A 24,709-nucleotide genomic window follows, 5' to 3' on the forward strand; every position below is an offset into this window, starting at 1 on the left:
CCATCCCTGTCACACCTGTACTGCAAAAGGGGAGAACAATGGGTCAAACGAAAGTAAGATATTCTTTCACACTTTCATTTGGGTTACCGCAGTTTAATGATCTGGAGCAGAGAGACAACACTCATATTTACAAAATATTCTGGAGGACATTAAGAAATTTTAAAGTTGAGGCAACCAGCTTTTGGAAGACTCTGTAAGAAGTTATTACTTTTTTCTGGAAGCACTAGCTATCAGGGCATGTGTTCTCCTCAGCCAAGAGGAGCAGCAAAGCATCACTGCTCTTGCAGAACATTCACATTCAAAGCAGACCATGGATGTTACAAGAGAGGAGGACAAACCAACACAAGCCTTGCAAATTAAACCACAAATCTCTTTGCACGCTTTCAGCAATACCATCACTCTTGAGCTAAAGCTGGTTCTCTTGCAGTTGACACTCAATATCACAAAAAAAAAAAAAAAGTTTCTGTTCCTATTGCACATAAGGAAAATAATCCTCTCTTGGTCATTTCACCCTTGGCTCACGACACAATCCTTTCGCTGAGCCACCAAGGAGCCAGAATTCAGCCTGACCATGTAATTTGACAGGCTCCAGGCTGTCAAGGAAGGGAGGTGTCAAAACCTCCCGGGTAAACTACTGCTCCTGCTCTAACTATCGAATGAGTTATGGGCTACTTCATGGAACGCAATTCTATCTAGAGCTCTGAGAGCTGAACTAACTTTACTCTCACCACTTGACAAAAGATGGATCAAAGAGCTGGTTCATGTCAAACTGGAGGGTTTTCTCACATCTGAATGTAAAGCGGATGTCAGAATGTTATTAGCACCTTAAGCTTAAAAATGAAGGATGCGATGCTGCCAGCCTCAAGCCAGCATCTGCAGGAGATCAATTTCATGGAGACTGAAAAAATAGCAGTGTTCAGATGTTTAGTAATGTATATAATTCAGACAACAGTCAGAAGCAGGCAAAAATACATATGCTGCATATGTAGGAATGATAGTCACGCAATATGTTGGTTTATGTGATCAGGCTCTGATCTCTGTCTTTCCTGGCTCAAACTCTCTTGTGTTCAGACACCTGACGTTTTAAATGATAAAAAGTCTAACACAAAAGGAAGAACAGTTGTGACCTGGAATGAGTTTAGCTGTGTTTTCTTGCTTTCCAGTATGGAGGAGTCTGTGTCACAGAAGAGCCCAGACTGTTTGCAGTAATGAAGACATAGACAAGGACCATGTATATATAAGGATCATACCAACTGTGAACTTCAGAAAACTGTGCTGTCACAGCCTGAGATAGAAACATAACAGTAGGACACCATAAGATGCTCCAATTACTGCTGTTCGTATTGTACCCACTCAACACTTCCTCCCCTAGGCTACCAATATAGCATTTTTCATGCACTCTCTGTAACCCCACCAATTCTGTTTCAAAGGGGTATAGCCACAATTAAAAGGCTCTTTAAAGCAACAGTGTAATGCTATATTCTATAAAGTATTATAACAAGCATTATAACAAAGTTAATTATGAAGTTTGATTGAAAGAGAGAGAAACAAGTTCCTATCTTTGTAAAAGGTTGCTATTGGATGTCTATACCAAACAAACTTCTGTTTTCAGTCAGCATCCAGACTTACTAGGCCTTAGGGGAAAAAATCAAGCTTAGTTTCCTCTCAGTCAGAATTGGTTCTCAAGTCAATAAATCATAATATTGACCACAACAGAAACTGTTTAAGATCTTCTTCTGGGCTTTAATTATAAACACTGAAGAAATTTGTCAACTCCTTACTTCCTAGTCATATGGAAAAGCTTTTAAGCATTCTGCATAGACCACTGTCTATCAGGCTCATCACGGTTATGGAACTAAAACATATTCCACCAACAATGCTTTGAGCATGTACACAGGATCTTTAACTTTGGGTATGACTTTGAACCCAGTGTCTGCATCTGCTCCAAGGATAGTGAGGACAGTGAAGATAATAAATAGCATTTTTTTATGTTGCAAGAGTTATTAATTCCAGTCCCATTGCTAAATTTCTTGTGCTCATAAAAAACAGCAGCTTCCAAATACAGGGAATGTCGAGAGAAATCTCTGTGCTATTCCATAACTAGAAAGCGCTCTCGGCCAAGTACTTTATCATTTAGAAAGAAAGCATATGAATAGCACGGAGAGACAAAAGAGACAGGTGAAGGAAAATCTCTGGACTATGAGACAGCACAGTTTGTATGCAGCTGATAAGAGAAACACGCAAAGTGAATTCCTAGCCTCAAAAACCAGATGGGAATCCTGGCCAGAGACACAGCCTGGCTACCTCGTAACACAGGCTGCAATTATGGAATAGATTACGTCAACTCAGATGGCAGTCTAGAGATCCTGGGAGAGAGCATGGTCTTATGAGATGATTCCTTGCCAGAGAAGGTCTTCCTCTCATTGCCTCTGTGCCACTGTGTTTTGTGTGATCTAGCCAAGTCATGCAAAGTATGCTTTTCATAGGTGACTGCTATCTGCTTTCCTCCTGCGCAGGGAGTGGATGGAACACCAGTTTAAAAAGACTTTGTAGAGATCTAAGCAATCAGAGAGATAAACCATCCAGAGATCAGTGCAGGTGAGTGAAAAGAGAGCTGATAGATGAACCAAATGTCTTGTTATTAATGGGCTGAAATGATTTTGTACTGTACTTCAATTTTATGCTTGTGGGTGTTTTGTTTGTTCATTTATTTGTTTGAAATCAGAGTTTTGCTGCTAATGTTTGCAGTGAAGAACAGGGCGTTCTGTAAACTGAAGAATCATGATGCATATGGTAGGAACTGCATATTTCAAATGTTAACTAAGTACGGTATAATTTATACATAGGACCAAAGGACCATAGGACAAAACCAATGGCAGATGAAATAATCACCCGTTCGTCAGATCTCTGTAATTTGTCTCTGATTACCATATGACCTTCAAGCCCTTCAACTGATATCTTGGTGATCCTTCCTCATATTGTCAGCAAGTTGCCATCAGTACAACATAGAAGAACCATGTAGGCAGGCAGATGAGCAGAACAACAAAATGGGCTTTCAAACCTCAGCATGGACCTTGATTTCTGAGAACAGGGTATGTTCTTTTCTTGTACATGCACACCTGCTGTTCCAAAAGCAAGCCTTCTATATTCTCTGCTTTGGCCCATTATTAAGTTTTGACTTTTTATTACGTTTTTACCTGCCATAGACACATTACTGCATTACTAGCAGGCTGTTGTTTAGCTGGGCCTTAAAAGAGCAGAGATCTAGTTCCGTAAAGAGTAGCAATGCTTCCTTCTGAAAGTTTTAGAAGAATGTGCACTTCAACCAGAATATGACAATACACTTTTTGTGCATGTGAAACCTCTTAAATACCATCAGAAGGACTTGAGCTTCAGGCACAGAACCAGGCACTTTCAGATTTTAATCTCAAATCTACTCTTGGCTTCCTGTACAGCAAAGGACTCTTTCTTCATTTCAACAACTTTAAACCAAGGTGCAGTGAGAATTAAATGTTTACACTGCAATTTGAAAATATAAAGTGCTAAGAAGGAGCACTTAGGAAATGAACTTTGTAAACTTCTTCCTTGCTTCCATGGCATCCACCATCATCAACAGCCTCTTATTTCATGTACTCACAGAGTACATAACCTTAAGCACTCAGTCTCTGTAAACTACATACCTCACTTCAGAGCTGATGTACAAAAATCAGCTGTCTGAATACCTTAACGCTTATGAGAGCTTCCTCTGGACTGATCACAGGAGAAATGACTTGTTATTAATTTTCACATACTGAATTTATTTTAGCTTTTATGTTTTAGGAATATTTTACAAACAGAATGTTGGTTATAGGAGTACCCAGGAATGCAAGAAAACATATGGCTCCAACTCCCTTCGGTATCCCCAGCACATTCCCCACCAATTTTAATTTCAAATGGCTTAAATGGGAGAGTCAGGGGGAGACTTAAAAGCTTTCATCCTCTTTATATCACGATGAAGATGTGAAATCACTGCACCTGCTCTCACATACACAGAGCCCTTCACTTGGATACAAATAGATCCCTCTCGCACCCTTTGGGTGAGGAAGGGATCATTAGCTGCATATTTCAGAACCGGGAGCATTTTAGTTCCTGCCCTGCTCCAAGATGTCAAGGCAAGCTCCAGTCATTAGCCCTCACCCCATATTAGCAAAAGTCTGCTCTTATGAGTCCACCAGAGGCACAGATAAGTATAGCTGAGCTGTGCATGCACATTTTGAAGTGGCACCTCAACAGTTTAGAAGGTTAGTGAACCTGAAACAAACACATGTGCATGCAGTCTGCACTATGTAGCTAATCAGAATAGTAGTTATTCTGATGGTTAATACTCAAGATGAGTAAATACACATTCCTGTATAAGCACAAGTGCCTCCACCCGTTCTTGCTTTATTTCCAGCAAGTCCTTTCTTTACAGCACTGCTCAGACGTTCTTGAGTACAATAACCCTCTGGTGTTAAGATCTGAGCACCCCAAGACCTCATCAGCCACGGCTGTGTGCTTGCAGAAAAACGGGCTGTGTCTGCTTATCATGCTCCAGTGTCTGGTACATGCCTGCATTTGCTCTTGGTGCTCTGCTATCAAGAGAGCTAACGTTTTGCAGGTGGAATGGCAGCAGCAAGGGCCTTCTGAAAGAGCTTGAGCTGTGCAAGGCAATTGAAGAGGCAGCAGGCATGAGTTGGAATATATGAGCACCAGGAAGTATTTCTGTGCTGCGTGGCTGATGCAGCACTGGCATAGGATGCGTTGGGGCTGCAGAGTCTCCTCCTTGGAGATCTCCAAAAGTGCCTGAATGTGGGCCTGGGCACCCTGATGTGGATATCCCTGCTGGAGCCCAGACCGGACCAGATGGACAAAGATGTCCCTTCCCACCTCAACTGTTCTGTGATACTGAGCCCTTACAGGGAAGGGCAGAAAGACCATTACTACAAACTGTCTTTGCCACAGAAAAAAAAATACCAAAAATCTCACAAAATGTAAAGATCCCCAGTGATCTCTAAGACTGGGAACAGATTTCTCTGCTAAAAAAACAACGAGCAGAAAGCTTACAGTTCAGTCTAGTCCATATAAAGTCTCCAGAACAACCCTCTCACAAGTGGCAAGTCAGTTCACCACCACAGCAAAAGCAGGCAGGATAAGCTGTTCTGGGCTGTCAAAACCTTCCTAAGGCAAACTTTCTACAAAAAAGTTTTTTTTTGTGCTGGTCACAGCTCATGTCCTGCTTTGTCTGGTTATCCTGCCAGAAGCATAAATGAACTCATAAGAATAACAGGAGGATTAGGTTAAGCTTATTTTTAAAACGTTTCCCACAAATTCATCTCATTTGCCTGCTTATAAACACCCTCGTTCATCTTTGCTGTGTGTCTAATTAGGCAGGATATACTGCAGGTGGCTTAAAATAGGAGCTGAAATATAGTAGCTTTGCAGTTATGCATGTTAAAAGAAAGGTAATTAAAATTTCATGCTATGAGCTGTAAACTGATCATCTCAGGGGCCTGAAAGGGATTCCTCCGCCATATATGACATGGCACAGTTGGCCAGCTACAGTATGGGTGGGTTTCCTCTTCCTTGCAACAGTTATTAGCTTCAGCCCAAGGCAGAATATGAGATGTGATGGGTTGGTTTCCTGAATTATTTATTCACGGAAATAGCAACATTTGATTTTATTTCAAATCAATACTGCAATAAATTAAAACATAAAAAGCTAAAATTAAATTTAAAAAAAAGAAAACAAAAACCCAACTAGCAAATAAAGCCTTGCTGTGAGCAGGTCTTAGAAGATAATTAAAATGAGATCGAACAGAGGTCTTGGACTCTGTAGCAGCTGTAGTTAAAATTCTACAGTATCTGAGAGAGGCACAGAATAAACTCTAATGATGCTGACAGCTTTTCTGAATAGCATCCCTCCAAAAACAGGATTTACTTTTGCCTTTAAAAGGAATACTTCAGAGTAGCAAGTATTTTTACTTTGGGAGTGGATCGAGTTGCACTAACTGACAGGTGGAGTCTTTTAAAACAGTTTCACAAGGGAGGATACCACTCTGCTTTTCTAGTAGTTCCTCCCCACACCTGCTCTTCTCTTCTTGTTAAAAATTATGCATTCTTGTATATTCCTGAGACATCAGGGGTATTTTCCAAAAAGTGAAAGGGCCCTTTCAAAAAATATTTACACAACAGGGATGTGCTTTTGTTTTGCCAAAAGGTAACAGTCGTAGTGCACACTCGTGCTTACTGCGATACAGTGGCACTTTAAGACTGCAGTTTTAATAAGGACCTTGGGGATGGGCAACTCTGTATTATAAAAGCTATGCCCGGGGTGTGTTTAAAAGCCTATAAGATAAGGTTTGAAAAATGTGAGGGATGGCAGTACCAAGAGTTGCAGACTTCTTCTGTGAATACCTCAGAGCTGAGAAGAAAGAAATACGAGTGACCTCAAATTAGTGAGAAAAGGGAGTGAGCTCTGAGTTGCACGTGGCCAGCCAAATTATGTAGTCTGCTTTGCAAAGCCACCTCTTAGATTTCACTCAGCTAAAAAGTGGCGGGCAGACAAGATCTGGGAAACCCAGCCTGGATGCATTTCACTTTTTGTCTACTCCAGTAATGAAAGAATCCTCTGTCTCTGAACCAGTTTAATCTGTGGTATAGAAGATGGTAGAAAGACTAGTCCAGGACTACTAATGCACTGATCTGTGTACTAAGCCTGCATGGGACACAGACAGTCACAATGCTGAAATCACTTCCCTCAAATATAGCTAAGTTCCCATGGTCTTCAATGAACCAGGATTTTATCCTACAACTCCAGGGCACTGTGGAGCAAAGCCAATAAACCAAACAAATTCAATCAAAATAAATTAAAAAAAAAAAATTCAGACTTCTTTTAAAAGCAACCCAGGAACAACCATTTCATTTCTGCAAATGCTTTCCATATTGGCAAATGAGAAGTGCATATATGGCACTCCACTTGTTCTGTTAGATCTCTACCCCTTTCCTGCCTTCCCTACCATACTTTACAATCACTTCTGTCATAGTCAAATTGACCTTACATTTTCACAGAGAATCTCACATCTGTCAGACAGAGGGCAAAGCAGAAGACAATATTTTGTTATGAAACACCTGACTTGAATTTCATTGAGACGGGTAATAAACCAAAGACAAATGAAGTTTTACTAGGCAGAAGCAGGTTTTTGTAATAAGCCTCTATATATCTGCATGCACAATAATCACAAATTGAGCTCCTTCCTGGCAAAGAGCAGAAAAAGCCTCATATTACACTTGCAAGCGGTAGAAAATAACATCTCATTCAGTGTAAAGAGACAGCATCAGGTAGGGTTGTGATCACATAATTAGGTAAGAAAAACAGACACGTTCCAGACATGCCATCCTTTGAAGCAAAGGAAAATTCTCTGAGTTTTTATCACAGAATAGTATGTTGCTTCATCTGGTCTTCCTATAAAGATATTTCCTTGTTAAAAAAAAAGAAAAACAAAAAATCATTAACTTTCCATATAGGGAAGCTCAAAGTGGGTCATCGGGGAAGCATGCATTTTTTTGTCTGGAAGTAAGCCATGGATGGTCCCAGGTGAATGGTGTCTGTCCAACACCACAGTCTTGTCAGATTTTGGAGCCCTCTCCACCCTCATCCTCCCCCCTGCCCGTTCCCAGTACCTCAACAGGAAAGGAGACATCTGTGAATCCTCTGGCACTGCTTCAATGTCTTACAGCTGTAATAACCACTGATACAAAGAGAAGAATGTTTTCTAGCCCCAAATTCCTGAGGTATTTTTTTCTAAACAGACACAAGTGGATGGGGCTTGGTTACGTGAAAAATACCTCACCAGGGGCAGGGGTATGGGTGAAAGATGAAGAAGAATCATGATCCACAGATAACTGAGCTTAGCTCGGGTTCAGATTTATCTTTCCTGGCCATGCAACCTATTTGTCCAAATCCAAGCTTCTAATCCTTAAAACTAAGCAGTACTTTTTTGGCAGCTTGCACTAACTCTTGGCTAACTCAGATGAAAAATACTACATGAAGAGGCTAAGAATAGTGGTGACCTCTAGATTTATATGTGTACATATGGTGGTATTTTTACAGTGCTGTTTATCATCAGTATACAGGTAACACAGATACTTGTTGCTAGGAATTGCAAAGTTCATCAGACACCACAAAGTTTCTTTTCTCTTATTTGTTAGTGCTGTCAGGTACCAGCACTGAGTCCTGGTGCCTCTTACCTGTGTGTCAGTGAGTTCATCATGGCATTCCACAAGATTCACAAGTGTGACTCGATGGCAGACATTTAGAACTGGTTTGGGGAGTAATGTCAATTCCTATGAGGGCACAAAGTCAAGGCAGCCCAGCCAGATAGATGTGGTGAATGTATTCCCAAGCACCTGTACTTTAGTGAGGCTTGGCAACACCAGCTCTCTTGTTACCTACACGTTCAGGCTTAGTTCTTTGCACATTTCTCCAATACAGATCAGCAAAAGATCACCTTGTGTAAGTAGAAGGACATAAAGCAGAGTATTTCTGAACAGAAAGCTTGAATTATTGAGCATTTAACAACACAAGCAGCTAAAACTTGGGATCACTTCACATAGATAAAAGTCTCAACAACACTGAACAGAACAGAATGAGAAGGGGAGCATCTAGCTCATGGGAAACTTAAGTCCTGGTGAAAATTTCCTTAAAAAAATACGATTATAATTTCAAGTATTTTTAAATTCCTTCCAAACCAGAAGCTCCCTGGGCTGCACAGCTGCTCAGTGACAATTTGTCCAAGAAGCTGAGTAAATTGTTTCAACCTGAGCTCCTCTCTTCTGTGGTTACACTACTGTTAGTACCCAGAATTAGGGTCAGATTCAGAAAGGAGGTCAGGCAGGAGCAGGAGCACTGTTACCTCATCATGAAGGCGAGCAGGAGCAAGAGGTGTCCACATGGGCATCATTCACAGCTTCATACTACCATTACATTTTTTGAGCTAGTACTACTAGCCCTGACTTGCAGTGGGCACAGGACAGCTGTGCCATCAGGAGGTGAAGACACAGCTGTTGAGGCTGGGGCAGAAGCTGCCCCAGACAGCATTTAGGGCTGCAGTCACCCTTTGACTGCTCCACATGAGCCCCAGAACTGCCTGGCCTTAGCTGGAGCAGTGCAGGAGACTGCTGTGCCCACATCAACAGCCAGGAGCAGAAAACCTTGCAGGGAGGATTTTGCAATATGAACCCTTGGCAGAAAACAGAAGGCTACAGAGATCCTAATTCCAACCACTCCTTAAACATGAAGTGGGCCTTTCTGAAGTCATTCTTCAGCCGACATTTCTTTTGCGCTATCCCGCTGAGTGAACACAGAGGCATAACCACATGAATTTTAAAGCTGCAGGGCATCATTGTTAATAGGAGAAAAAGCCCTAAAAACTTTTGCTTCAAACCCTTGCTCTCCGTCTTTTAAATAGAGCCTGTAATTAACTTAGCAGTGCTGCAGCTCACATGTTCTCTGCAGCCATTCACGGCATATCTGTCAAACCTAGTAAGAGGGAGCTGAAGGACTACACAACATTGTGATTTATGCACTGATGCTAAACAATAACATTTTCTCTAGTAAAGTGGAAAGTTTCCGGAAAATTAAGCGTCTGAAAAGTTAACTACACAAGGTAACTGAAAAAGAAACTCACTAATTCATTACACTGGAATAAAATCAGCACTCTTACAAGGAATATTTAAGACAAGAATTGCAGAGTAGATTTGCAATTCCCATATGTCTTTGATTCAAGTGATTCAAGTGAATGAATTATAGAATCATAGAATTGTTTGAGTTGGAAGGGTCTCTTAAAGGCCGTCTAGTCCAACTTTCCTGCAATGAACTTCCCTACAATCACAGCTCCATCAGGTTGCTCAGAGCCCTGTCCACTCTGATCTTGAATGTCTCCAGGGATGGCGCATCCACCACCTCTCTGGTCAACCTGTCCAGTGCTTCACTGCCCTTACTGTAAAAAACTTTTTCCGTGTATCCAACCTAAGTCTACCTTCTTTTAGTTTGAAAACATTTCCTCATGTTGTATCATTAAGCTATTATTATGTTAATTACTGTTCATCATAAAACATGGAATAGGATTAAATTTAGGTGTTTAAGACAAAAAAACACACCTCTTACAACAATTACAAAAGAGAAAAAGAGTAACTAACTTTTCTGTATGCTACTGACAGTTAAAAATGTAATAATAATACCAAAAATATATATATATATTAATGGTAACAGTAAGAGTAATAATAATAAAATGCTTGTCTCGGGCACAGTTTTTCCATTCTCAAATAGAGAAATCTACTACATGAACCATGAACCTGATCCCAACACCATGTGGCTCCCTGGCTTCACTGGGGCTGAAGTCAACTCCATGCCCTTGCTCCTGTGCTGCTCAATTATGCACAATGAGATTAGCCATGTGGAAGGGCTCACTGAGCACTGAAAGATCATTTCTCCTTCCTCAAATCCCCAAACCCCTAAATCCTTATTCAAGAGCTTAAAGAAAGAATACCATGATCATTCTTGATAATGTGATGAGTTTTTTGTGTTAACAGCAGCATAACAAGATGATATCACTTATTAGTGCTGCTTTCATTAAAGGGCAGCTTTAGAAGTCTGAATGCAAGCTTTATTGCATGAATGACCAAAATATTCCTCTCTAAAAAATTCTTTTTTTTTTTTTTTTTTTGGTCAAAGTGTAATCCAGGATTCTTTTCTACATGTATAAAAACAGGTCAGAGGTAATGGGATGACTATCACTGCTTAATCTCTTCTTCACATGGAATTAACCAAAATCTCCTTTACCAGAATCTTCAAAATTGTTTCCCTACTTAAACTTGCCTCCATGAAGTTCAACCCTAAGAGTTATTTTTAGTGCATTGCTCAAGAATAGCGAACAACTAGCAAGGCATTAAAAACAAACAAAAAATACCAATCTCAAACAAAACAAAACAAAATTAGAAGCCCATAAAACGTGTCTAGTCACAATACAAAGAATTAAAAGAGTGGTATTAAGTTGGATGCCAGAATTGTTAGTTTGGAGTCTGGACTATTTCAAAATCCTTTCTTTTAGTCTTACATTATGCTTTATTTTTCCAGGCGCTTTGCAGAGACGCAAGTCACCAAAGTTACAGCATCAAAAAAAGGTGAAGGGTAAGGTGCAGAACCATTTCTCATAAGGCGTCAAAGATCTATCAAGGACAAACTCAGCACTTAGCTGTTCTTCACCCCACAACCATGCAACAAGATCATTACACTTTCAAACATTAACCGTATCCTTTTCACCTAACAATCGAGGCAATCTTGCTGTATATGTTTTTTGGATGGCTAACAAAAGGAGAAACTACAGCTGTAAAAAGAATGAGACTTCAAATGAATTTGAGATGTCTCATCATCAAAATCTCATCAGTAACAGTGTTAGACAAATGTTTGCAATGCATTGTTCACTGCCTTTTTTGGTATTTGCAGAAAACACACCCTAGTTTTAGGATTCCTGCTGAGTTTATTTCTATTTCTGAGAATTCTTATTAGCAGTAGGTCACTAGAAGAGCAGCATAGTGAAAATGAGGCTATGCTGATAATATAGGCAAGAATGACCAAGGAAAAATAATTCTCTGAGAATGCAGGATTTTAAATGGAAAAAATCCATAATATGGTGGAGAGTAAAAACAGAGAATTCATCCAAATCAGAGAGGAGAAAAGCAGAAAACTGAAAAAAACCTGACCCCAACATTCTACTTTCTTCACTGCCTTTGTTACCTGAAGCTTGTTCATAATAAAAAATAATTAGAAAAATTCAGTTAAACCAACAGTGGTGTCTCTGAAAAACCTTCAGGAAAAATGCAGCTCCCATAAGTACTCTTATTTTATATGTAAACGCACACATATATAATTATACATGTAAATATTTCCAATAAAAAGCTTCCCAGAGCTTTCTCAAATGCGTGTCAACCTACTTGGAGTAATTTCCTAGTATGAAAAATGGCCATGATTGTTGAATAAATTATTTGTTACAACTTAGTCAGTTTCTAGCAAGCAGCAACATCCTACTAAGTCTCTGCATTTATTTGTCACTTATATTTTATCTGTGACTCCCATATTTGGATCTGAACATTCTAACAACTGGTGATATTTAAATAGAAGCAAATGAACAGTCACTTCTGACAGGATATGGTGGTCCTTTCAATGTAAATTCCCCTAAGAGAAAAATAAACTTTTCTCCAAAAGGACATAATCTAATTAAATACTTACTTGATGTCAGTGTCCTTCCAGGACAGGAGGAAATATTGTAAAGGAACAGAAATGCTTAATGGTAATTCTCGTGTGCAAGATTTTTTTTTTTTCTGTCTGCTCTAGCCAAAATGTAAATAATTTTCCACTGTAGTGTCAGGAAGTGTACTGCAGTAAATCAATCACAAACTACTTTTAAAAAGGGACAAAAAAAATCAACTGCAAAATGAAACAAATCTCTGTATGCCTGTTTTCCATTTGTATTGTCATCACTTACCTTCAGAGAACGATGGAAGTGAGATGGGAATGCTGCTGAAATGCATCCAGCAGGCTCTGTATGCATGTGCTAGCAGCTCTAGCAGTCTCTGCTGTGTCCCCAGCCATTGGAAAAGACAAAGCATTACAGCCTACCCACGGTATAATTTTTACTTTTTGTTGGGCTGCTAAGCTGGGATACTCTATAGGAAGCTAAATGCAGAAACACAGAGACAAGCTGTGTGATTTCTTGTAGCATTTCCTACTACTCAGTAGTATTCTGCTAGGGTAGATAAAAGTCTTTCTGCCTCGTTATAAAAGAAGAGGAAAGGCAACTCATGAGGGAAATGGAATCATTTCAGAAAGCTTTTCCTAATAAGCTCAATAGTTGAGCAGATGTGTGTGAGTGGGGAAAGCTGGGAGCTCAGAGAGCAGGCAGCTCCATTCATCATCACACAACTGTGACTCGGCTTGCTTTTATCTTTTATGTCAGGCAATCAAATGAAAAGCCAATTTTATTTACTGAGTGAGGGGCAAATAAACTCATGCCAATTAAAGAACAGAAATGATGTATCTGTGGTTTAGACTGGAAACATTTTAAAAATAAAAACTCTTTAATAGTTCACTCAGACAAGACTTTTAGATCCTCTTCTGTCTTTGTTTGCTCCTAGGGCAAGATGGGCACAGACTGAACATTTTGTTAACTCTGTCCTTTCAAATTTTACACCCACAAACTATACCACCCAAAAGGAAGAAGTAGTACTTGATGTCTCTGCTTTGATTAGGTCATTTTCAACACCTTTTCAGGAAGACTTCTCTGGACCACAAGCAATAGCAATTAAAGTCAGCCTAAGCTTTACAGTTGACTTTGAAATTTGAAGGTGCTTACCAAAATGTTTTCAAGTCTTTCGTTACTTTCCCCCTTTTCTCATTCTCCCAAAGCACATTTCTTTCTCTAAATGGTCATAAGTCTGCCATTCTCCCTGTTAGCTGCTCAGGTCTGTGTTAGTTTAGGACTGACATTTTCTGATCCCTGTGTCAGAAGAGTGTTCCATAATGCACCTGCAAGCTTAAGTATAAGCCTGTTTACTAGTTCTTAGCAAAAACAGCTCAAAACATGCACTGAAATTCCTGAATTGGACAGATTTTGTGTGCTTTTTTTTTCTTCACATAGTAATTTTTTCCCCCTCCTCAGCAAGCCCCACTTACCGGTAAAAAGTTGTGTAATCCACCGTTGAATGACAGCTCTGAAAATCCCAGGCTTTGAGCTTCTGGCATTCCCGGTGAGCCCGGAGTTTCACCCTGACAGTCCCATGGCAGAGCTCAGGCACAGGCTTCCTCTGCGGGCGACTGCAGAACTCATTAGACTCCACACGCCAGGATTCAGCAAAGTCGTCCACGTCAAACTTAAAATTCCCATCCCCCCCAATCAGGTCATCTCGCTTGTGCCCATTGTAGTTACCACACAGGCCACAGAGTTTGCCCTTCAGATGTGGTGCAGCCATGACTTCCACAAAACTGTCTCCGTCCCATGAGATTTCCAGGCCTAACAAAGAAAGAGAGGAGATAAAAACAAACAGTTTCAAAAAAGGAAAAAAATAAAGAAGAATTGAGGTTAATAAAACCATACCTTATATATGTGAAACAGTGTTCAGAGGAACCTAAACAAAACTATTGGTTTCCTTCTGATAATACTGTTAGATTTCCATATACCTCTCAGTAAGCACCTCTGGCAATTGCAGTGTTTCTTAAATCACAGTTGATTATAATATACTTGTTCCTCCCTCTGCTTACGTTTGTTCCTCCTTGCTATTGAATGGGGTCATCCTAAAAAATCTGGATCCAAAGGAGAACTGCTCTCAACACTGAATGATGGCTGCTGTATAATTCAGCAAATTGAATTTTCTAGGGCAAATTTCTAGTGGATTTCAGGAGGGCCACAATTTCAGCCACTGTCACGTGCTGCACAGATCATGGGTGTACAAAGGTGCCCATGCCCTATGAGACTCTGACAATGAATACTTCCTAGAAAATATTTTTTTCTTGTCTAAAGAGCTGATACTTATTTGGATAAAGATAACCATTCCAAAATCAGTACTTTGTGTGAATAAAAAGAGATTAAAGGATGAAAGCAAAAAGATGTTAGATAAGTAAAACTGCTGAAAGAAAGCATTCTGAAATGGATTCAGATGGGTCATTCAAAAGGTGCTTATTACCAATCTTTTGAAGTTGACTTGACAACTCAGCAACATTATGGAATGACGGTAGACATGGAACATCCGTCTAGAGACCAGGATATAAGTGCCCTATTAAAATCTGTTTTACAGTACGGTTTCATACTTCCAGTGCATCAAAATCAAAATTACTTTATGTGTGTGAAATCTATTTCATGTCTATACCCATCTAAAAAGCAAATGTCTAGCTTTATGTCTCTTTAATGGAGAGAAGCTGGTAGTTAAGGGATCACAACACGGATGTCTAATATAGAGGGAATAAACTACCTTCTGAATGCCCTTCTGTTTCCAGTGACATTATAGATGGTCCAGAAAGCAGGTGGAGCCTAAAATTATAATTTTAAACTGAGTGAATTTACATGAAGTGAATTCTGTCCTCAGAGCAGTAAATACATATCTCATAAAGGAATGCAATTTTGGTACTGTATGTGATAAAAAACAACACCAAGAGTCACTTAACTTTCATCCCAAAAGGGCCTTTCGAATGTCTGATGCATGCTAATACTTTGCATCTCTGCAGTGCCTTCCATCTGAAGACCACAAACCACTTTGCTGATGTTAATTTATCCCCATAAAGTACCCATGTGTGGCAGTTATTTAAGGATAAACAAAGGGACCTGCTTTTAAACAGGATAATCCAGATTTCACTGTCCTCTGTGTCTGGCCAAGAATACCAAAGAGCACCACTCTGTGGTGCAGGACCAGGGATTCGCTCCAGATTTCTACATTTGCTGTGTGGGCTGGATTAGCACCACCCTTTCCTCCTGTAAATCAGCACTTGTCACTGTGCAATCCAAATCCTTCTCTATGCTCATGCAAGTAATTAACATACCAGCGATTCAGTTCAAAATGGAACCCTTTGTTTAGCAACACACCCCACTGTCTCCTATGACAATTCCTACCTGTTCCACAGAGAATCAAGGTGAGGCCTAATGGACAATGATCACAGAATCATTAAGATTAGCAAGGACCACTAAGATCATCTAGTCCATGCATCAACTGTGAGAACCCGTCAATGGCTGTAGAAGGGGTTCTATGCCATCAGTACGGACTATCCTGCCCCTATGAGATTTACACCTATCCCAAGTGTTTGGGAGAAGATTTACCCAGCAAGGTTTGCATATAGTTCTGCATCAGTCAGTCTCCACAGACTATTTCATCATGCTTTCTTATGGTTACAATAGGCAATGATACTACTAATAGATACTATGACATTGCCTGAAAGCAGTTTCAAATTCCTTCATAATCCCAGAATGCCACTTTCTCCTCCAGAAGCATTTTACACCAAACCAGCTGAGAAATTGTGCACGAATACTTTCATTAGTGAGGCCAGCACAGTGGCAAGAAGGAAAGCTGCCTTTTCAAGCTGCTTCATATATTATCATTGCTGGACAAATTCAAATTCCAGCTGTCTTTGCTTCTGACAACGTTGGACAAAACAAAACACAGCTTGATTTGCAGATACCAGATTAATACTGCTGTGCTGGCATTTAGAAAAAACTTGCCATTAACGTATAAACTAAGATTATTTCAGACTTGAGAATCATGTAAACTTTCTCAAAGTTTGAAGTATCCAGATCCAAGTTCTCACACAGCTCTCTTCAGAAAATAACTCCATTTTTAAGGTAGCTTTCAACTTGTTCCCCAAATGAGCTCCCTCAGAAGCTGCTGACTTTACAGTAGAGTCAAAAGTCAGGTTAATGATTTAATCATAATTTTCTGTTCATAATGTTTTTTCTCAAGTTGTGAATTACCGACTTCCAGTGAAATCACCTGTATTTATTACAAAAGGCTAACTCTAATATTATCCTGAATATTTGTGTGTCCTTGGTGAGACACTGGCATCTTGTCATGCACTGTCCTGTGAACTCTAGATATGCAGACATGAATAACATAAAATTCTGATTTTTAACCTCAGCATATAAAAATGCACACCTTTAAATCTAGAGATCCTTGCTCTGATTATGGGATTTGATTTAACAGAGTTACACTTTAACTACCAGCAGTGGACATACTTTTTCTAGTTAGATATAATGTAATTATATTATATTTGCTGTAATTGCTGAGATGCAAGCATAGCAAGTATATTCATCATGCCAGGTTGCCTTTAGCTGTAGTAACAAGATTTCTAGCTTTCATGAACATGTGTCTTTTTGTTTGTTCACACACAGAAAATTCAGTTGGTGTCTGTAAACCAACTAGAGCTGTGACAGATGGGATTATGCTATGGAGCAACGTTTAAAATGGTCTCCTTGGCAGACAGAAATTGTTTGGAAGAGTTTCCTGGTGCCTACAACCCCCTCTCTTTCCCTCCCAATGGATGAGTTTCCCATTTGCTTGGACAGGAATCAGAATCCAAGTAAGTGGTGAGACTGGAAGCCAAAGGATGCAGCATCTGTCCCATCTGGAGATGTGCAGAAAAGGAACATTCTCGGAGTTACTTTTTAGTGTATTCCAATTTTCCTCTTTCTTTGAAGGACACTTAACCAACTTGTTACTTGATTTCTTAACTTGGCACACTATGTGCTCTACTGCATTTAAAAGAAATTCTTCTGGATTTATGCACATCACACACTGAGTTTCACATGCTGGGAACTCCCATCAATTGTTCTGCATGATTTTTCATGGTAAAGGCATCCTCAAGAACTGGCAGATCATTCCTCCCTAAAGATTTAGGGCCAACGTGGTACAGAAAGTCTCAGCAAAGTAGATATGTGAAAAAGATCTGCACAGAAGAAAAACAACAACAACAACAAAAACCCTCCTGCACTAGAGGGACAGATGAAATAACATCAACCCTGTGACCGTCAGCTCTCTTGTCTTCTTAATACATTAATACACACATTGTAGACAAGGACTCAACACCTTGCCAGACAGTACCAACAGTACCAAGCAAGTTCACGGTGGCAGAATTGCTGCTGTGGAACCCAGGGATACAGCTGGTAAGGAATTCAGCAACAAAACAGGTTTTCACGGGAAAATGCCAATTCATCAGAAATGAAATGCATCAGGGAGGCATATCAGATTCAGTGAGCTTCCAAGAGAACCCAGGCATGGCTCCAGCCTGGTTTCATGCCAGCTCGCCTGGCGGGCTGTCTGGAAGCCCGGATTCTCGGGATACATAACTCCAGGGCAGTCCTGCCATGCAGACTGCCTTGTAGCTAGGGACCACAAGGCTTCCTGAAGCATTGGACTCCTGTGGTTTATCCAGGATTCAGCTCCCAGATCTGCAAAGGGAAAACCAAAATCCAAGGGAATGCTGACTGAACTGTAAGCACCAGATTCTGCACTTTTCAGACCAATTTTACTTTCAATTTTTCTTCTAGTTCAGTGGCTTTTCTTATTTTTCATTATCTTCTTTCTTTGCCTCTTTTCCCCCACTGTGTTGAGAAAGCATAAATTTAAAAAAAAAATCCATGTTCCATTCTGAAACAGAAATTTCTCAATTTTTTTTTTTTCCCCTGGCATTTGGAATTTCTTGTGGAATGGAAATTTTGTCTTTAAAACAGTTCCACTCAGCACATTCCTCCTCTCTACAGCCTCTCTGCTGCTTATCCTCTCCCAGCAAAATGGAGTCATGTTGTTCTCTGCCTCTTTCCATGTCTTCTGTGCTGAGGGAAGGAGGACTTGGCCTATCATGCTGCCTTCAGTAAGAGAAACCTAATCCTTCTCTATTAAGGGGAGGAATTATTTAGACTATAATTTGCAGTGATTACACAGTGTTTGGTATGTTGTCATATGCCATGTTTGCACTCCCTCTGCCAACACATGGACGAGGATGTGTGCAGTCATTTATTAGACTCGCACCAGAGACAAATGGAATAGCAGCGGGATTAGCTGTCATTCATCTTCAACTGAAAACCTTTCCGTGGCCTGTGGTTGGCTAATGAAATCCACATCGCCAGTATTCATAGTGTTCAGCTGGCTGCAAAGAGAAACCCTCAAGATGCTTTTAATTAGAAGTTGTGAATAATGGTCAACTTGTGTGCATTTTACAGGCAGCCACAAAAATCTACATTGCCACTTTTAGGAATGAACCCAGAGCTGGGATCCACATTATACAGATTTGCATTTCGAGGGGATATATGAACAGGTGTCTAAATTCTCAGTTCAACAGTGGGTGCTAGTGTACCCCTTGGAAAAAAAAAAAGACTCTAGATAATGAGTATGACTATGCTTCATGCTTGTGACCATACCACTCCATAAGAAAGACTGGTTTCACTGTTTGCACATGGCATTTAATTGAATTAACAGTAAATAGTATTCTCACTGAAACAGTACTTCACTGTTTAAGTGAAATCTCCCAGGACTACAGAGCTACCTAACACATGCTAATGAGGAAATTCTTAGCTTCCACTCGGTATTTATCTATGCAAGTGTACTATAGTCTCAAAATAGTTTATCAAAACAAATGTAAGTCCTCTGGTTTAGAATTTTGATAATAAATGTATTCTTTTGGTCTCTAAAGACTTGAGAATCTGCTATCTTCCCGCCTTTTTCTACAAAAAAAAAAAAAATGTGCCAGATTCTCTAAGTTTCACATTTCCTTTTTATTCTGATGCTCTGAAGTTTGTTCCACATGAAGAGACTCTTACCCAACTCTCACACAAAGGAAGCACAAAACAATGGCATTAAACAGCAAATTAAGCCTTGGTTTTCAAATGAGGATGTCCATTTTAGTGGGTAGCCTCAGTGAAATGTTTCCATAATTTGACAACTTAAATTATTCCAACCATTAATAACCATGATTTTCCATGTATTTCCCACTTAGACTGCAAGGTATGTTGCTGCAACTGTAGAAAAAAATGGATGTTAAAGAACTGATTACATCTCTGTTCTTAGCCGTAAGCATTAGAGAAACACAGAATCACAGAATATCCCAAGTTAAGAGAGCCACAAGGATCACTGAGACCAATTCCAGCAGCCTGGTGCTATGACCACTGGTCATGGTGAAAAACCTGTTCCTAACCCCCAGCTTGACCCTCCCCTGACACAACCCCAAGCCATTCCCTCAGGCCCTGTTGCTGTCACCAAAGAGCAGAGCTCCAGCTCCTCTGCTCTGGGCTGAGCAAACCAAGGGACCTCAGTCACTTCTCACACACCTTGTCCTCTAGACCCTTCCCGATCTTCATAGCCTTCCTTTGGATGTTCTCTAACAATTTTATGTAGTTCTTAGACTGTGGTGCCCAAACTACATGCAATGCTCAGGATGAGGCCACACAGCACACAGCACAGCAGGACAAGCCCTTCCCTCACTGGGCTGGCAGTGTGGGCCTGATGTACCACTCCCGGGTACGGTTTGCCTTTTGAGCTGCCAGGGCATACTTTTGACTCAGACGCAACTTTCTGTCATTCAGAACCGCCAGATCCCTTTCCATGGAGTGGCTCGCCTGCCTCTTGTCCCCAAATCTGTACTTTTGTCCTGGGGTGCCGCATCCCAGAAGCAGAATTTGGCTCTGACTCTTGTACAGTTTCATGCACTTGGTGACTGCCCAGCTCTCACATTTGTCAAGATATATCAGCAAGGCCTCTCTGCTCTTGAGGGATTCAACAGCTCCGCCTAATTTAGTGTCATCCACAAAATTACATAGTATAACTTCAAGTCCTGTATCCAAGTCTTTAAATGATTACACTGAACAAACCACTCGAGTTACTGGAAGTGAAAATCATGGTGCATTTATCTACGCAAGTAGTTAACTGTCAACTGCAGAATGAAATATAGTGTAGGAAGTCTCCTGCAAAGGCTGCACTCGCAGTTGGATTTCTGTCTGCTTGTAGGCTGAAAGAGTTTTGAAAGATTTATCAAGTATCAGATCTCTAATTAATTATGAAATATATTTATTGTCACTGTTATGGTTTTATACCAATTACTGTTTTTGTTGCACTTCGGAAGTTTTTCTAGGAGAAGACACACACACAGTTGCCCTACCTGCTTTGGTGGTCACTTTCAGCAAATAACCATCCAAATCGATCTGAAATTGTGGTGTCTCGCAGGGTAGTGAGATACGGGTCCCATTCCACTTCACTGTGAGGTGCTGCTGGAGGCTGATGGTGCTTCTGCCCAACACAAGGTCCACTGACTTTGTCCAGGAGAAAGAACGGGTCCGACGGGCATCGTTTTTCACCAGCACCTGGAAGGGCGAGGCAGAGGAGGAGCAGTCTTTCGTCAAAACGTACTGACATGTTCCCTGAAAGTTAAATGTCCGTCCATCAAAAGTGTTGTAGTGGGGGTCTCCAAACACAGTGCAAACTCCAGGCTCTGCAGGTGAGTGAGAAACAGAAGTGCTACATCAGGATCAATCAAAGCTTGAAAAAAGCAGTTGATAAGAACTTAAAGGATGCTGCTCTCAACTAATCTTTCTGCCCTACACAGCAGATTTTTTCTGAGGACCAATAGGAATACATATATCTGAAAAGTATAAACCTCATGATTTAAGCAGAAATCTTTCCCAAAGCAAGTGAAAACTAAATGTCAATCAATCATTGGATTGGATCGATATGAGAAGGTTAACCTGTAGCTAGGAACCAAAGACAAATCTTCCAACCTATCAGTTAGTCCCTTACACATAATGTGCCACCTGGACAGCTGAGGTTGTTACAAAGCCTGTGAGATTGCTCAGTTCCATTGACAAAAAATTTCAAGCCTCATTCAAGATATCAGAGCAGACAGAGCCCAGGGCCTTGCAGGGTCCATGTATCTCTGGACATGTGTGATGGGAGCCTTATAACTTCACTCCAGCTTTCCAAGCATGAAGTGTCTACTCTGACCAAATCACCCATTCTCTTTCTTACTGACAGAGAGAAACAAACACAACTAGAAAGACTCTCATCTCACTAGTTTTAGACATCTATTTTAATATGTGGGAAGTTGCTCTCTGAAGGAGCCTGTATCGTTCTGCTACCTGCTCTGAGAGCTTAGCTAGAGGCATTCCTCTCAGACAGTCAAATTCACCCAGAATGAACTTTCACTCTTAAGTTTTGTGTGGGACCAAAGCCTAATCCAATCACAGAAGTAGAATTCAAAATATCATTTTTGAGGTTTAGTTTGAATGCCCCAGGTTAGGTAAGAGTGATTCTTTAAAGTTAAAAGCCATCAAGCCACTTCAGCAGGACCCAGTTCTGTCCACATTTTACATAGGCACATGTATAAATATATAAGATAGGTATATTTATATTTTTTTCTAAATCTTCTCTAGTACCACTATTAAGTTGCTGAAAACTATCACTGAGGAAATGTGATCACTGTTTACTATACACATACTTTTTTAATACTACAAACTGTCACATGTTATTTATACAAAACTGACTTTTAGTGGTTATTGTTCACACAACAAAAGCCAGTAGTACATGAATAGCATGATGCAGTGACTATCTAAGGGCATAGTATCTCTGCTAGTCATTTGCATTTTTACAATTAGAGGGAGATGTCTTATTGATGCTTGCAGCTCTATGCTGATCAAGAGAAGCCACAGCTCTCACAGGCAGAACTTGTTCACAATCACATCAACAATTCTAAGTCACCCCGCAGTTACCCAGCAATTGATTGAATTGCTTAGCAGTTGAGGAGAGCAGCAATTTGCATTTCAGCCTTTGGGTATAACAATAGGTCCTAACCACATCTCACTGTCACTGTTCCTGGAAGAAGGAATCTCAGGACAGAGAAATGTACACTGCTGCTGCCAGCTGAATACCCATGGGCTTAGGCTGCTATTGTAAGATGATGCCTGTTTTAGGGGGACAGCTTGATACAGTAAGAAAATTTGACTCAGTAATCAGACAGCTGAGGACAGCATCAATCAAAAAACAAAACAAAACAAAAGCCAACAGCCTAGGGGAATGGAGAATAACAGAGAATGCCATTTCTTAAGTGAAAAAAATTATCATACAATGTCTTCTCTGAAAAGGCAGCTAAAACAAACAGGGAAAATTCAAGCCTACAAAGAAAGAAGGAAGCATGGATGTTATGGAGAAGAGACACAGAATTTCTATGATGGAGTTTAATGTAGTTCTCACTAAGCAACATACCTTTCTCAGTTGGCCTATTTAGCCTAGTGCAAAAGCAACTGTATTTTCTGATGCTTACACTAGCTTCAGTTAAAGGCCGTGCAGGGATATGTATAGAAGATATGGATGAAGGGGTCCCCAGGAGACGTTACCTTTCCTTTTTCCAGCTGCAATGCAGAATCACCTATACCTACATTATTTCATATATGTATATATAACCCATTTTCATAGAGGAGTAGTAGCATAAATCCCACCACTACCTCCTGCAGCTCTTAATGACCTTTACTGTAAGGTCTTAAAAGTCTAACCCCAATCTTTCCCACTGCACAGTGCAGTACCATCACAGAAGCGGTACCTGGGTAAGATTTGTAATTGACTCCTAACTTGCCACATCCATGTTTTTTTTTTTTTCACTAAGTCTTCAGTGAAGCCATTCTTGGCATCATTAGTATGCCTCTTTACTATGTTTCACAACTAGGGACCAGAAGTTGTGATTTCTCAAGCACATCATGTTGACAGGTGCACCTGAATTCAAAATCACAAAATCACAGAATCGTAGGGGTTAGAAGGGATCTTTGGAGATCACCAAGTCCAAACCTCCTGCTAAAGCAGGTTCCCTAGAGTATATTGCACAGGAAAGTGTCAAGGTGGGTTTTGAACATCTCCACAGAAGATGACTCAACAACATTCTCTAGGCAGCTTGTTCTAGTGCTCTGTCACCCACAAAGTAAAGGTTTTCCTCATATTCATATGGAATTTCCTCTGTTCCACTTTGCGCCTGTTGCCTCTTGTCCTGTTACTGGCACTACTGAAAAGAGCCCAGCCCCACTTGACTCCCTGCCTTTAGATACTTATGAACATTGATAAGATCTCCCCTCGGACTTCATTTCTCCAGTCTGAACCCAACTTCTCCAGGTATGGCCCCAACAGGCAGAGTAGAGAGGGAGGATCACCTCTCTCGAACTGCTGGCCACACTTTTTTTAATGCACCCCAGGACCCCATTGGCCTTCTTGGCCACCAGGGCACACTGCTGGCTCATGGCCAACCTGCTGTCCACCAGGACACCCAGGTCCTTCTCTTTAAAGCCTCTTTTGGGCAGGTCAGCCCCTAACCTGTACTGATGAATGCAGTTATTCCTCCCCAGGTGTAGGACTCCACACTTGGCCTTGTTGAACCCCATATGATTTCTCTCTGTCCAACTCTTCAGCCTGTGCAGGTCTCCTTGAATGGCAGCACAGCCATCTGGTGCACTAACCACTCCTCCCAGCTTCACAGCATCAGCAAACTTGCTCATATGCACTCTATCCCTTCAACCAGGTCACTGATGAATCACGTTTGATCAACAACTATGGAAGTCAGGGCCTAAGGACTTTAAGCAGTGTCAGAAAACCAAGATGCCTGAGTGTGCTTTTAAGAAACATGCAGTTTTGTAACTCTCCTTTTCCCATTGCTAACAATAAGGATATCAATAACTGCTTTCCAAAGTCCATAAAATGATTAATTGATTGATATTTATCCACAATTATTGTTTGCAAACTTCAAATGAAAGGAATAATAGTTTTTAATAACCAGTGCACTTTTCACGAAGAGGAAATAATCTCCTGGTTTTATACAGAGACCATCTGACTTTACTGTTTCTAAATCATACCCGTAAGTTTTCTGATTTCCTTATGTATTCATGCAATTATACTGCACAATGAATGTTAAGATACATTTTATTACCTGCTCAGATTCTGTTTCATTTTTTCAGGTTTTAATTTTCCTTTAAATATAATGAAAACTTTTCTAAAAGCAAGGAAACTATCAACAAAAAATGAGCCCAAGCACCAGTGAAGATTTCAGAGATGAGAACTGTTTTTTGTTTGCATTTTTAGAGGCCAAGAATGTAGAGATGTTATACACGTTACTATCCCACATGCTGGGAGAGAGAGA

At 40.4% G+C, this 24,709-nt stretch overlaps 1 protein-coding gene across 2 annotated transcripts in view; it reads right to left on the bottom strand.

Moving 5' to 3' along the window:
- BMPER (BMP binding endothelial regulator) overlaps positions 1-24,709 on the bottom strand; it is a 147,444-nt gene that overhangs the window by 29,622 nt on the left and 93,113 nt on the right. The window contains exons 11-12 of one of the 2 annotated variants that reach the window (XM_015281550.4): positions 20,702-20,903; positions 13,748-14,084 (exon numbers count right to left, since the gene is read on the bottom strand). In XM_015281550.4, the coding sequence (XP_015137036.1) occupies positions 13,748-14,084; positions 20,702-20,903 (539 nt within the window). Of the gene's footprint in view, positions 1-13,747; positions 14,085-20,701; positions 21,032-24,709 lie in introns of both variants that reach the window. The other variant, NM_001007080.2, reaches the window with a different exon arrangement.

Source organism: Gallus gallus, chromosome 2, assembly GCF_016699485.2.
Source record: "Gallus gallus isolate bGalGal1 chromosome 2, bGalGal1.mat.broiler.GRCg7b, whole genome shotgun sequence".
In the NCBI taxonomy this organism is placed as follows: domain Eukaryota; kingdom Metazoa; phylum Chordata; class Aves; order Galliformes; family Phasianidae; genus Gallus; species Gallus gallus.